The sequence below is a fragment of the Loxodonta africana genome, chromosome X, assembly GCF_030014295.1.
Source record: "Loxodonta africana isolate mLoxAfr1 chromosome X, mLoxAfr1.hap2, whole genome shotgun sequence".
Classification (NCBI taxonomy): domain Eukaryota; kingdom Metazoa; phylum Chordata; class Mammalia; order Proboscidea; family Elephantidae; genus Loxodonta; species Loxodonta africana.
The window spans coordinates 47,885,003-47,900,788 of record NC_087369.1 but is presented as its reverse complement, the minus strand read 5'-3'; the positions used below and the strand labels follow the sequence as shown (position 1 = coordinate 47,900,788).

The 15,786-nt window shown below is 39.4% G+C and overlaps 1 protein-coding gene across 8 annotated transcripts in view; it reads left to right on the top strand.

The window, feature by feature from the left end:
• The first annotated feature begins 697 nt into the window (after positions 1 to 697).
• Positions 698 to 15,786, top strand: part of CASK (calcium/calmodulin dependent serine protein kinase) — a 455,537-nt gene continuing 440,448 nt past the window's right edge. For all 8 annotated transcript variants that reach the window (XM_023557951.2, XM_010597744.3, XM_010597743.3 and 5 more), the window contains exon 1: positions 698 to 880. In XM_023557951.2, the coding sequence (XP_023413719.1) occupies positions 822 to 880 (59 nt within the window). In that variant the 5' untranslated portion in view covers positions 698 to 821. The remainder of the gene's footprint in view (positions 881 to 15,786) is intronic.

Sequence of the window (15,786 nt, the reverse complement as noted above, 5' to 3'; positions counted from 1 at the left end):
GTCCCGGCGGCGCGCGCATGCGCCGGCCAACCTGGGTCCCTTCCCTCGGTCGCCACCTCCCCTCGGGCTGGAGTGGGCGGGGCCTGTGCTTCTGGAAGCCGCTCGGCCGAAGTGGGAGGGGGACGTGTGTGCGCGAAGCGGGTGCGCGGGGCTCGCCGGCCGATCTGCGGCTGAGGCTGAGGAGGAGGAGGAGCAGAAGGCGGTGACCACGACTCCCGCCCGCACAGAGCGCCAGTCCCGCGAAGCCCCCTCCCACTCCCGGGCGGGCGGCGGCGGCGGCGGGAGGAGGAGAAGGAGGAGGGAGCGTCTTTGCCACCGCCTTCTGGTCCCCAGCGCGGATCCGCTGCCACCTCCTTCCGCGGCGATCCTCCCTCCATGGTCCTGCCGCGGCCCCCCTTGTAGTCCGAGCTGCCCCACGCCGCACCGCAGCCGGCCCCGGGCAGAGGGAACGGCCGCGGCCTCGCGGCCCGCACGGGCTGACTAACAGGGAGCGCGGCGCCGCGCGGTCCCCGAGGATCCGCACACCGGGCAGCGCGGCCCGAGCAGCGCGAGGAGCAGCGGGCGGGCGGGCGGCGCCGGGCCCGGGCCGCCCTCGCTCAGCGCCCCGGCCCCGCCGCCCGCGCCGGGGCGGTCGCCCGCGGAGCAAGAGCTGCAGTCTGCGGGCCTCGCAGCCGAAGCGGCCGGATTCGAGCGTCCTCAGCACCGAGGGCTCGCGGGTCCTGAGGGGAGGAGGCGAGTCCGGGGCCGGGCACTGAGCTCTTTGGCGCCCCCACCCCCGTTTTCGGAGTCCTCCACGCTGCGGCCACTGTCCCCTCCGGACCATGGCCGACGACGACGTGCTGTTCGAGGATGTGTACGAGCTGTGCGAGGTGATCGGCAAGTGAGTCTCTACGCGAGGGAGCGGGAGTGTGGAAAAATGCATTTCAGTGATGCCCGGGTCCTTCCGCACCCTCTCGGGGCCTGCCCCCTACCCTCCCTCCCCTGCACCTCCCGCGTTCTCCTCACCCTCAAGTATTTATAGACGTGGACCTGGACCTCCTGCCCGGCGGGGCTCTGGGGTTCTCAGCGATCTGTTGAGGCAGACGAGCCGATGTCGGCCACCCCGTGAGGCGTGGGGCCGGCTGAAATCTGCTGCCTGCATTTTTTTCTGACGGCTGCACAGGGACGTGGCAGAACCGATTTTATAGTTGCTTTTTGGGAACAGTTGAGGTTATTGTTACCTTGAATGTGGCTCAGACCATTAGCGAAAAGAGCAGTTTGCATTTCTTTTGCTTGCGTGGAAAGAGAAAGAGCGTCCAGGATTTTAAATTGTGGGGTGTGTGCCTATTGTGCAGGATATTAGATGCCTTTGTGTTCACCCCATGCCCGGATTGGAGGGGGTCCTTTCGGACGGGGTGCGTTCAGTTTCAACAGATTCCTCACCTTGTTGTACACAGACATGGAGAGAGTTGGGGGCATTCAAATTTTTAACGCCTCGTTATGCAATGACTGTAAAATCAGTCTTCGAGGCTCCCCTCGACTGTTGTTGGGATGGTGGTTGGCGTGGTAGAGCTGTCTGCTTTGAGTCACCGGGCTGGACTAGAATATAGAACTGACAGTCCAAATGCTCATCCTTTTATCTGTGTTGTATAATTACACTAGGGAAAGGCAGGGAATCAGATTAATCACAGTGCTGATTGAGAATTAAATCTGCAGTTCCTCATCTAATTGTCCATTCCTTAAATCTGTTTTGAATAGTTTCCTTTTCATTCTTGTCAAACAATATTCCAAGTGCACAATCCTGCTAATTTGCCTGTGAGGGAAATGCTGGCAATTTGAAGTTGATTTCCTAGTTCAGTGTGTATTCTGTGGCTTTAGAAGTTGCGGAGATGAGATTTAAGAGTAATTTTCGCTTATTTAATAGGGGTTGCAAGATAGCTACCACTGAAATATTTTATCTATTTATTTACTGGAGGGGGTACTTTATTGTCTATTTTAAGGTCTGCAGTTGGGAATTGAAGCCAAGACCTTAGAGCAATTGACTCCTTGTCTTTTAAGTTGCCTGCAGTACTCAATTTCAATTTAAGCGCTGAAAACTCGTTTTTTATCTTCCATATTGAGGCATTACAGTGTTGCCTCAGATGGTGAAATTGTGAACAGAGCTTGCTACACACTTTACTCAGACCGGATTGATATGAGAACATGTTACTCCTTGCCCCTATTGTTACATGATCAGCCCGTCTGCTAGAAGGGTATCCAAATGTGTCTTGGTAAAGTGGTGGTGGAAGTGCTCTGAAGCAGCTCTGCTCAAAAGATAGATAATGTGAGCCACACTTGTCATTTTAAATTTTCTAGTGGCCACATTTTAAAAAAGCAACAACAAACAGGGGAAATTAATTTTTACAATTAGTCCAAAATATTATTGTTTCAACATATAACCGACATAAAAATTATGATATGTTTTGCATCCTTTATTTCATACTGAGTCTTTGAGATCCAATGTATATTGTACATCAACAGCACACCTCATTTGTGATGCTAAGCTAAATTTTCATCAGAAATATTCGATCAGAATATGTAGGTTTCTTAAAATTTATATTTGAAAAAGCCGATTTATATACCCAAGTTGTTCCAAACACACCTAAAAGTTTTCTGGTAACTGAATTGAGTATCTGTTTCTAAATTTAAATTAATTAAAAGTAAGTAGAATTCAAAATTCATTTCCTCAGCCAGGCTAGCTGCATGTCAAATGCTTAAAAACCACATGTGAGTATCACAGTTCTACAGAGACAAATATATACAAAATCTCATTGGTTTTTTGTTTTTTCATTTTTAGGAGTGCCCAGTGAAGGTAAATTAGGTGTTTCCCAAAAGCCCCAAAATGACTCTGTGTGTAGGTGAATGATGTTTGTTGTGTCTTAGTTATAGCTGATGTAAATGAGCCAGCAAAGTCATAATTGGAAAATGTGAGATTGAAATTTTATATTGTGTTGACTGGAAATAACCGTCTTTTAATCAGTTTTGAAAACTAGTTCTGATTAGTTAAGGTTTTGAAGAGTAGTGATGAGATATCTTTTCATCTCTAAAAGAGGCGGTCAGCTTTACATTAACACAGTCAGTATTCTGCTGACTTTTAATTGAATATTTTTAGGAAACACTCCTGAAAGAGCTAAAGCCATCTCTTCTGTTGCAGAGCTGCATGCGGAGGGAAGGCACGCAAAGGTTGAGGTGATAGGTACTCTGTGGTTACCTTAAATACTATTGAACTGTGAGATCTCCGTCATATTGTACACGATCTGACTTGGTCAGTGCCATTTATAATATGCCATTCCATGAATTAATGAATTCAAGGTAGCCCTAGTGGTAAAGAATGTAATGATAGTGTTCGTCAGCCTGTGTAAAGGTTGAAGGTTTCTCCGGTAAATTGTCTCAGCATATATATTGATCTGGGAACTGAAATTCATTTGAGATTTTCTTTCAGGAACCCTTGACAGCATATTATTTTATCTTGGAATTTGTTCAACTCTGGATTTAAGCAGAAAGACTTGAAGATGGTCACTTGTACTGAAAACCCTTTTGTTAATGTCTATCTAAATTCTATGGAATTTTCTTTTTCTTTTATACCAAATTAATATCACGAGTTGTTTTTGACTATTATGGTCTTAATAGGTTTAGATTTTCCTTAAAGTACTTTAAAATAGATTTTACTTCTCAAGACCAATTGACCACCCACTCACTCACCTGCTTACTCACCCACCCACCTACGTACTATGCATTAGACCTTACTTGGTAGCAGTAAATGAAAGCTCTAGTCTAATTTAGGCCCTTTAGAGTGTTTTTTTCTCTTGATTGAGAAGGATGTCTTATAGAATTAATAGAGTTTTAGAGTATAGGGTCACTATTTGGAATGTGTTTTTTTTCTAGTGGTTGAAGCCCTTATCCTTGTTAATACTTTGAGGGAATCATTTGGTTCATTATGAATATTGGGAGGATGCCATTTCTTCTTTAAAAAATGAAAACTTTTCTCCTGCGTGTCTTATTTTTGAAAGTCTTGCAAAAGATCCTTTGAATGCCCGTTAGTTCCATAACATTTTCCCATATAACATCTTTCAAGTGACTGAAACAAATCTCTAATGATGGGACCTTCTTACAGTCCCAAAATTTCTTACCTTAGTAACCATAGCACTGTTACTGAAAAGGAATGGTATCTGCCAACACAGATTACTGGCTAACTTTCATATCACGATCATTTACTGCATCTCGTGCAGATTTATAGTTTTAGAGGTAAGTGTATGATTAGTGTTACACAGTGAATATTTTAGACAGTTCATCCAAATTAAAACAAAAATACCTACTTTCTTGGTATGCCAGTTTTTGTAAAAGAGAGCAGTAAAATGCACACAGTATTTAGGGTGTTTAGTAACCTGTAACTTGTCTTTCCTATACTGGTAGGACATATACTAAAATAGGAATGATGCAGTATAACCCCTACTCAAGGATGACATGCAAGTTTGTGAGGCATGTTGTATTTGCTTACACCTTGAGAGCACTTATCATATTTAATTACAGTTACTTATTCATGGGTTTCCCTACCTAGCTAATAGGGAGCTTCTTGAGGGCAGGAAACACATCTTATACATCTTTATTACTTAACACAATGTCTGCAAAGTCACGACCACTCAGTAACTATGGAATGAATTGAGTAGTTTCATAAAATCTCATTAAAAGGCAAAAAGCATGGTTTTTGGCCTTAGAGTAATTATTGTCTCAAAAGGCTGTATTTGTTTAAAGTAGTGATTCTCTACCTGACTGCATGTTAGAATCACCAGGGGAGCTTTTAGGAAAGATCAGTGTCAGAGCGCTGTGTCAGATCAATGAAATCAAAATCTTCAGGAGCGTGTCCGGGACATTGGTGTGTGTATACATATAAACATACGTATATTAAACTCTGTAAGTAACTCTTACGTGCAGCTACAATGGAGAGTCATTGGTTTAAAACTTGAATTATGTATGTAATATTTTGGGACTGGCCTTTCAGAGGGTTACAATTTTTAACAAATACAAGAAAAATTTGGGGGGGTGTTTCCACTAAACGACCAAATAATAAATTTTATCTTCTATGCATTTGTGTTGCTGAGCCTTGTTGTATAAGAATTTTGTTCCAGCCTATGTTTGGCTTTCATTTCTTGGGCCTTTAAGGTGCACATTTATTTATGACATACATCTAATGCTAACATGGTGACTGTCTGATGTTTGGAACAACACAGAAGAACAAGGATTGCTCCGATAACAGTTAATGATGATGACTATCTATCGTAATGACTTAATATTAAGAAATTTATCAGTTTAGTATGGATTGTGTTTGCACATACACTCTATTAAAAGAGCATGGTTAAGTAGCTTATATACTTTAATTCCATATTTGTGATTCAAATAATGCTGTTTCTCAGAGAACTGAGTTAAATGAGCCTTTATATAAATACTGGATTAATAATATGTAATTTAATATAGAGAAAAAAATCAGCTCTACTAATTTGTATTAATTACTGTGGTTTTTATATGTATTGATTTGGGTTTTTAGTACCGCAGGGAGAATGTTCCATCATGTTGGAAAATCTTTCTTGGAAATTTTAACTAGACATTGTAGGGAGACTAGTTTTTAACGTTAGGAAAATCTTGAATGTGAGCCTGAAGTGACCAAACATTTTCCAGAAATGAATAGATAGATGTTCTATGAAAGAAGTGCTGGATCGCAGTGACAGTCATGTAACAGAAGTAGCACAGTCACAAGCTAAACTGCTGGTAGCCCAGAAAGAATCTAAGCCACGGAGGTTAAGCTGCGCCTTCCACAGAGGAAAAACCTGTTAAACGCAGGACGTGGATTCCTACACATGGCAGGACTTACCGGGAGTAGGTGAGCAATGTTGATTCCTGATGATGGAGTTTTATTCTGGGGCCATTTGGGGCGGGGGGAACTGAGCTATCAATTGCTTTTCTAAATACGCAGTACCTTCTTCGAATCGCCTCCTGTCTGCTTTTACAGATTGCTTTAGGATTTGGAGTTTGTGAAGAGTCGTTTGCAGATTGTCTTTTATACTTCCTGTAAACACTTAACTTCCATGACCGTGACATACTTCTGTATCCTTGTATCGGCAATAGTTTCACAATCTCTAGTGTCCTTTAAATTGTCTTCCTGGATATTTCTTTTAAATTGAACATTCTTTTATCTCCAGTTGTTGCTGTTCAGTAAATTAAAAAAGCAGGTGTACCTTGTTTTTTGAGATTGTCATTTTATTTTTGTACATGTTTTTATATTTTAAATGTGGTAGGAATGCACTGTGTTTAAAGGAACTTTGACACAAAGACTTTTGAAGGTAAAAAAAATCTTTTATAACTTAAAATCTACTTTGTAGGGGGAATTAATATAATGTTAGGCATTTTATATGTATTATCTCATTTAATTGTACCCATTTTACAGAGAACATTGAGATTTAGAGGGGGTGGTGAATAACTTGCCTCAGATCACATGGGATTCCAAAGCCCATTCGTTTTGTCCTGTATCCTGCTACTAATTCAGGTTGTGAAAATATTGCGTTGGGTTTCTTTAAAGTAAGGCACATGTCTTCATTTTCAGAGTTTATTTACTATAAATTTTAATTGTTTGATTCTTTAGCTAAATTTTTATCTCTTCAGTAGAGGTTCCATACTATTACTCATTCCTTCATCTATTTCTTTTTGTCTTTCTCTTTAATGAAATATCAGCGTTGATCACCAAACTGAGAAGTGTATGTATTTTTTCACAACGGAAAGTGTAGAATCTTGGTCACTCATTCAAAATATAATTCATTTTGAACCTTTCTTCTACTCTCCCAAGTTTTTCCTTCCAATTCCCTTGCCCCAGCAGACAGAATATTTGATTTATTATCTGTAACTTACCAAACCAGAAGTAATGAGGTTTCAGAGATAGGTGTTGGTTGGGGGTGGAGCGATTGGTTTCCACAGGGTAGTGATTCCTATATCCTGTGATAAAAATATTGAAATTGTTCTCCCTGATTCTGAAAGCCATGTACTTAAACAGCAGCTGCTGAGTCCGTGCGTGTCTCAGCTGTTTGCCAGCACTGCACACCTAAATAATCAAGCGACGGAGTTACTGCTGCAGAGCAGGTACTTGACTCCAGCCAACAAGCTGATGGGATGTGCTGCTCTTACATTTTTTTTCCTTTTTTTTTTTTTTTTTTGTTGCAACTGACAATGCAGTTTCCTGAACCACAAAATATGGCTCTGGATTTACGCTGTAGGGTTTAAGATGCTGTGGGACCTACTCACCTTTCTTCCTATCCTGAGTCCACCCAGTGTCTTGGTATCCCTTCTTTAACTTGAGTAAAGTGTAATTGCCCTGATTGCCCACTGTATTATTAGTGTAGAGCCAAAGTCAGTATGAGGAGAGTCTCACTTTCTACAAGAGGGAGAATTTTGTTTTTGAAGGTAAATTGACTTAAAGGATGTTACTGTATGTAGTTCCAATTTTGAGATTTAATGTTCTGTTTCTCTTTGTTAATTAACTAGTTTTTATAACTACTACCCATCTGTCAGTTTGTCAGTACTATGGTGGTTTGCATGTTGCTCTGATGATGGAAACTATGCCAACAGCATTTTAAACACCAGCAGGGTCACCCATGGTAGACAGTTTTCAGCAGAGCTTCCAGACTAAAACAGACTAAGAGGAAAGGCCTGGCAATCTAATTCCCAAAATTAGCCAATGAAAACCTTATGGATCACAATAGGACATTGTCTGACTCACATGCTTTGGAAATGTCATCAGGAGGGATCGATTGATGGAGGAGGACATCATATTTGGTGAAGGAGAGGGCCAGCAAAGGTGAGGGAGACCCTCCGTGAGATGAATTGGCACGATAGCTGCAACAGTGGACTCAAACGTGCTGGCAGTTGTACAAATGTCTCAGGACTGGGGAACATTTCATTATATTGTACATAAGATTACCATGAATTGGAGTCAGCTCAGCAACAGCTAACAGTAACAACAATAGTTTTTATAAGATAAATTATAAAAGTAGTGATACTCATGGTAAATTAAAACATGTAAATGGTGCAAAGGTGAATAATGATTCTCCCCCCATTTTCCCACCATCCATAGCCCCATTCTCCAGAGGTAGCCATTATTTAGTTTCTTGAACATCTTTTTGGGTGTTTTTTGTTTAATTAACAAAATGGGATCATGGTTGTACACTATTCTGAAACATGCATTCTCCATTGAAAAATAATATCTGATAATCTTTCCGTGCCTACTTATCTTATTTATCTGTCTCTATTTATTTCCTCCTTTTAAACTGCTGCACAGTATTCCGTTGTATGGATTGGTACTTTGGCTTTGAATTGACTGCAAATCATTTCTAAATGGCCATGTGCTAGAAATGCGGAGGTGGAGTTTGGGTGAGAGATCTGGAAGGACAATGAAGGTGTGGGAACCATCAGTGTGGAAGTGAAGCTGAGTGACTGAGTTTTGGCAGACTGACTGGGCTGGGAGGTTGTGGTCTGGAATATAACTCACAGACTTAGAAGAATCAGGATAGCTAGACATCATAGAAGTTTCAACGTGGGGAAGATCAATAATATAATGTAAAATGCCAAAAGACACACAGATTGAGGACCCCTTACCCCCCTCAAAAAAAACAACAAGGCTCGACAATAGCAAAGAGGTAATTTACACTGTGTATCAGAATGAATATAAATGTTCAACATTCAGTTCATGGTGTGAGTGAAAAGCAAGGTTTGGGCTTCATTTCTGTGGCTGTTGGTAATATCATACTATCTCTGTGTCAGTCTATTTCAAAACCAGCATATTTCAGACAAAAAAGGAATGGAGTTCTTTTTCACTGTAATTGTGTTTTGCGGACTCTGATGGCCAACTTTTGGGTAAAATCATTTGGTTTGCCTAAGATTAAGTCTTTTTCATTCCTGAGCTTGGTGCATGACTTTCAATTAAGTGGAAGCCTTTCGTGAAGTGATGAAGTAAAATTAAGTTCTTCAAATTTACTTTAAGTTCTTGGGTTTCTCAAATCATTGTTATTTTCTTAAATCCTTTCCCTACAAGGGACTTAATTCTTCCTTGCTTCAAGAATTTTTGTCCGTATTGGACGAGTATAGTATTCTCCTCTCCTTTCACGCCCCCCCGCCCCCACCAAATAGTTAATTGGCTTTTTTTAGTTGTCAAAATCCATTCACAATAAGAAATGATTGCTTTATTACATTTAAGCCTTTTTTTTTTTCTTTTTTGTATCTGAGTACACACTGTTTCATGTCAGCTTCTGTGTTTGTTACTGGGCTGTTACATATTCTTTTTTTTTAATCCTTTGATTTCTGTTCATACACTTTTATTTTTTTGCTTTGTAACCATAGTCTTGAATATTTGAATCATTCACAGGAAAGAATGATGATTGTTCTCTCCTCCTCTCTTTCTCTCTCTCCTTTGGTGTAGTTTAATAATATCCAAAATACACTATGTTGAGTGTGTAACTCAGGATTTAACCCTGAGCTCAGAGTATTTTGATACATTTAAATCTAGGATAGAAGTATTACTGTTTAACTGTATGAAGATTTTAATATTTTATTAAAACCCTTGATGTTATTCACTCAATACAAAGGTCTCTAGCCTTGCTATAATGAGCAGATTACTGTTATACTACTGCTAATTCATAGAATCTATCTTTTGTATTTATTAAATATCGTAGATGTTTGTCCTTTCTGCTTACCTTTGTTATATACTTTTCTCCAAACATATGGATCCCCATTGTTTTGTGGCTTGTAAGGCAAGCCTAAGTTCTGATCTGGCAACCTTTGGGCACAGTGTGGCCATTTTCTCCTTATTTATAGAAGGACCATAGCTGCCCTAGTGGTACAGTGGTTGAGTGTTCGGCTGCTAACCAAGAGTTCAACAGTTTGAATCCACCAGCTGCTCCTTGGAAACCCTGTGGGCAGTTCTGCTCTGTCCTACAGGGTCACCATGAATCAGAATCTACTCGACAGCAAATAAGTTTGGTTTGGTTATAGCTGCTTCAGAAGTCATTTGCATGGATTAGTGATTATAAAGTGTAGCATAGGTATTTTTTATTTCTAGAATGTCTTTGAGATACTCAGATTACTTTTGGCAGCTATGTAGATAAGTTTCAACAATTGCCAAATGTGCACTTCCCCAGTGCTAAACACAGGCTCTATTATATAAATAATATGGTGAAATGAACATTCTTTTTTACTTTATATGTAAAATTGTTAGTGGTGCTAGCATTTATTCATTCATTCATTTCTAGCTGTGTCACCCTGGGCAAGTTAGTTTACCTCTCTGAGCCTCAGTTTCTTTATCTGTAAAATGAGGGTGATAGTGTATACCTTGCAGGGTTTTTGTGAGGATTGAATAATGTCATCTATGTAAAGTGTTTAAAGGTTGTTTAAAGAAATAACATTGTCTGATACGTGATAGGCCAAGAGGCAGTTGTTTGAACAGAACAAGGGGATACTGAGTGGTTCAAAATTAAAAAAGGCTTGTGGCAGGACTGTATCCTTTCACCTTACTTTTTGAATTGTATGCTGAACAAGTAATCCAAGAATCTGGACTATACAAAGAAGAATGCACCATCAGGATTGGAGAGAGACTCATTAACAACCTGTGATATAAAGATGACAAAACCTTGCTTGCTGAAAATGAAGATGACTTGAAGAACTTACTGATGAAAGTCAAAAGACTATAGTTTTCAGTATGGATTACACTTGAATGTGAAGAAAACGAAAACCCTCAAAAGTGGACCAGTAAAGGTCATGAATTGGAGAAGAAATTGAAGTTGTCAGGAATTTCATTCCACATGGATCAGTAATCAATGTCCATAGAAGTAGCAGTCAAGAAATCACATGATGAAAATTAGGAAAATCTTCTGCAAAAGACCTCTTTGGAGTTTTAAAAAGCAAAGATGTCATTTTGCTGACTAAGGTACGCCTGACTAAAAACATGGTCTTTCCAAGCACCTCATATGTATGAGAAAGCTGGACAATGAAAAAGGAAGACAGGAAAAGTGATGCATTTTAACTGTGGTGTTGGCAAAGAATATTGAATATACCATGGACTGCCAAAAGAACGAACAAATCAGTTTCAGAAGAAATACAACCAGAATGTTTCTTAGAAACAAACATGGAGAGACTTCAGCTTGCTTACTTTGGGCACATCATCAGGAAATATGAAAATAAGGGAAACCCTCAGTGAGATGGATTGACACAGTAGCTGTAACAGTGGACTCAAACATTCTAGTGATAGTGAACATGGCGCAGGACTGGGCAGCATTTTTGTGTGCTGGGTCATCATAAGTCAGAATCGACTGGAAGGCATCTAACAACAACACATGATAGTCAATTAATAAATGATAGTAGCTATTACTATTATTTTAATTACCATCATCGTTATTGTTCATCAAACACTTGAATTCTCTGCCCTCAAGGAGCTCCCTGTCAATGGGGGGAGATGACAAATAATTAAAATCTAATCTAGCTAGACCCAAGTCCAGTTAAAGCCAACATCTGACTTGTTCACCTTTGTATCCTCTGCTTAACATCGTAACTGCAACATGGTAAGGAGTCCCTGGGTGGTGCCAACAGTTAAGAACTCAGCTGCTAACTGAAATGTTCATGGTTTAAACCCACCAAGAGGTGCTTTGGAAGAAAGACCTGGCTATCTGCTTCCAAAAGATCACAGCCATGAAAACCCTGTGGACCACAGTTCTACTCTGCAACACATGTGGCCACTATGAGTCAGAATCAACTAGGTGGCAACTAGTTTTGTTGTTGTTTTTGGCACATAGTAAGTATTCAGTAGTTTTTGAATGAGCGAATGTGTTAAGTGAGAAGTCCAGAGACTCTGTGACCACCTAGTAGGAGAAGGAAGTTGGGGAAATCTTTATGGAGGAGGTGAGGCTTGAATGATTTGTCCATCTTCTCCTTCAGTAACTCATTTAATCTTTTTAGTCGTTTCCTCATTTATAAAAAGGATTAGAGGAATACTATAGGTAGAGAAAATTAAATATCTTAAGAAAGTTTCTTAAAAGTTTATTTTTGGTGACACAAGTAACATTATAAGAAATTCAAGCAATGGTTATAAGCTAAAGATTTTAAGGACAGTTTTAGGATTTTTTGGTCTTGGTTCTAAAATTTTGTGACTTGAGTGCTCACTATGGGCTGGACAAACCCTGTTTGTAGACTTTATCTGTAAAGTACCAGGTACTAAATATCTTAGAAGTTGTGTATTATATGGTCTCTGTCACAACTACTCAATACTGCCATTGTAGCATGAAAGCAGCCATAAAACCAAAAAAAAAAAAAAAAAAAAACCCATTGCCGTCGAGTCAATTCCAACTCATAGGGACCCTATAGGACAGAATAGAACTGCCCCATAGAGTTTCCAAGGAGCGCCTGGTGGATTCGAACTGCCAACCTTTTTTGGTTAGCAGCTGTAAACACTTAACCAGTGTGCCACCAGGGTTTCCAAAAGCAGCCATAGACAATATGAAAATGAATGAATGTGGCTGTGTTCCAATAAAACTATTTGCAAAAATAAATGCTGAGCCAGGCTTCAGCCCTTGAAGTGTAGTTCGCAGACCTTGTAGATTAAAAATGAAACTGGAGCCGTATTGTCCAGTTCTCAATTCTTACAGTGGTTTGAGTAGCCCAGCAGTGAGTAGGTTGCTTCAGCAAATGTAAAGAGATTGGAACTGGTCCACTGAACCTGTTTTTACTGTTAAATAGAGAAATGTTGTACATTTGATTTTTTTTTTTTTTTTTTTTTTTTTTACTGCTTTTGGGTTCCTTTTTTGATCCCAGGCTAAAGAGAAGAAACTCACCTAAACTCTTCTAAGATTATCTGACCGGAGACAGTATAAATGTGGAGCTCCTGAGAAGATTGGTTATTTCTTTCATTCCAGCTTTCTGCCTGGTAGAGTTGATGAAAATAGAATCAAGACCATACTAGAAATGATCAGAAATTGAAGATTATTTACAATATAAACTTTAATAAAGCTAAGGGAAAAGTCACTAACCAGCTAAGAAAAAATTTTCCCCTCCATCCCTAATTGGACAGTTCCCATGTGTAATCTATGCAGGCTCTTTGTGACTTCACCAAGAGCCCCTGATGGAGTCATTGTTTGGGATTAGGATGTGTGTATGTGTGTGCATAAGTAACATAAAAAAAAAACAAAAAACTTCTCCAAATTCTGTTTCCTATCTGAAATTCATTTTGCTCAATATATTTTGTGGAAGTAGAAATACAGTATTTGAGTACTTTATATCTAAAAGGAGCCCTGTTGGCCCAGTGGTTACACGTTCAGCTGCTAACCAAAAGGTCACCTGTTCAAATCCACCAGCTGCTCCTTGGAAACCTTATGGGGCAGTTCTACTCTGTCCTGTACAGTCGCTGTGAGTCAGAATTGACTCAATGGCAATGGGTTTTATGTGTAAAAAGAAGTGTCATTGCCTTTCATGGGCATAGGAAAGATAACAGTCTTCGAGCTTGTAGATTTTCATAGTTTGTTTGCAAGTCTGTTCTAGATTATAATTTTGCAGTATAGTAAAAAAAAAAACTCCAAAAGATGTTAAAAGAGGGAATTTGGGTTCACAGCTTTTGCCTTTGCATTTTGACATTTGACAGATTAATTAGTTGTTCATAATATAAAATTTCAGAGCTAAGAAAAGGAAATTCTCAGAATATGTACTTGGGAAACAGCCACATACAGGATTTATGCATATTAAACCAAAAAACCAATTGCTGCCAAGTTGATTCTGACTTGTAGTGACCCCGTATGTGCAGAGAAGAACTGCACTCCCGTAGGATTTTCAAGGCTGTGACCTTTTGGAAACAGATCACCAGGCCTTTCTTCCAAGGCGCCTGTGGGTGCATTTGAACCACCAACCATTTCATTAGCAGTTGAGTGCTTAACCATTTGCACTACCCAGGGACCCCTTATACATGTTATAATGTTCTTTTATGTAACTTCCCCAAATTTTATTACGACAGCAGTTTCTACATTTTAATAGTAAACAAAGTGAGGTGGAAAAATCCTAAAGTTGTGCTCTCTGATATGGTTGGGGACTGACTATAATTTACCTAACTTCATAGAATACATTTCATCTATTTGGTCACATTAAATTGTCAGGTGTAAGAGTGATCATGTTGCAGTCAAACAGTCTGTATAGATTTGGCCTCTTCATTCGATAGAAATACTTATTAACTTGGCTTCAGATGATAATCCTTGGGTAGTATTATTTATGTGGAGTTATTTAGGTTAGAAGTTTGTACTGAATTCCATCTGAGCCATTAGTTCAAAAGCAGAATGGTCAGCCTTTGTGTAGAATATATCTACCAGTCCTCTTGTTAGGCTTAGTATCTTCTTAACTGGGTTTTTGTTCCAGCAGTAGTATGTGGCATGGAATTTGAGATTATATTTTTGATAAATAATTTTTCTTTAATTTAGTCAACTATAAAATAATTAAATACTTGTAAAATAAACAAAGCTGTTTTCACTGAGGACTTTAATTATATTTCGTGTAAATTTTTTAAAAATTTTTACTGGAGTATTTAGATCACAGGTTAAAGTGAGAATGTAATTATCTCACATTATAATCAACATATATAATATTTTTAAAAAAACCTGCTTATAGGAATGGAAACAACCTCCACTGAGCATATTGTAGGCTATGCTTTTTATTATTATCATTACATTGTCCTCTTATAATGGATGTGAAAGTGATCTGTGTCAATAACCTATTCTTGTGTTATGAAACACTTTCATTATCATCATTGTAGAAACGGGCCTGGGAATCTGAAGAGGGAGCATTCTAGGCTTGCTCTACTTTTTTGATGCAGTAGTCCCCCCTTATCCATGGGGGATATGTTCTAAGACCCCCCCATGGATGCCTGAAACTGCAGATAGTACCAAACCCTATATATACTATATTTTTTCCTGTATATACATACCTGTGATACAGTTTAAAGTTTAATCTATAAATTAGGCACAGTAAGAGATTAACAACAATAACTAATAATAAAATAGAACAGCTATAACAATATACTGTAATAAAAGTTATATGAATGCTGTCCCTGGGCAGGACAGAGTGGGAAGGTGCGAGATTTCATCACACTTTACTCATTTAACATTTTCGAACAGCTGAAACCACAAAAAGTGAAACAGTGAATGGGACTACTGCTACATAGTCTATATATAATTCACTGTTTTTGCAAGTGTTTTATAAATAAAGTTTTATTGAAACGAGCCACATTCGTTCATTTATGTATTATCTATGGCTGCTTTCACGTTAACAAGGCAGAACTGTACTCCCATTGCTGAGTGTTTCTGCTGTATTGCTAGAAAAGATCACCAAACTTCCACTATCTGTAACCTACTTGCCCTAAAGGTAGAGTGTGTTTTAAATTGCTATCTGATTAAAGTTCAGACTTCTTGGTTAGACTTGCCTGGGTGACTTCAGAATCAGGCCCACAAATGTGAATATGGATTTGAAGAGATTTCAGAATGATACCCCCCTCCTCAAGACACATTCATAGGTATAATCCTAAAGAGAATGTGTAAACCGAACTTGATAAACTAAATGCAATTTAAAGCGCACTAGGAGAAATAAGGAGCCCTGGTGGTGCAGTGGTTAAGAGCTAAGCAGTTTGAATCCACCAGCTGCTCCTTGGAAACCCTATGGGGCAGTTCTACTCTGTCCTACAAGGTTGCTGTGAGTCGGAATTGGTTTGGT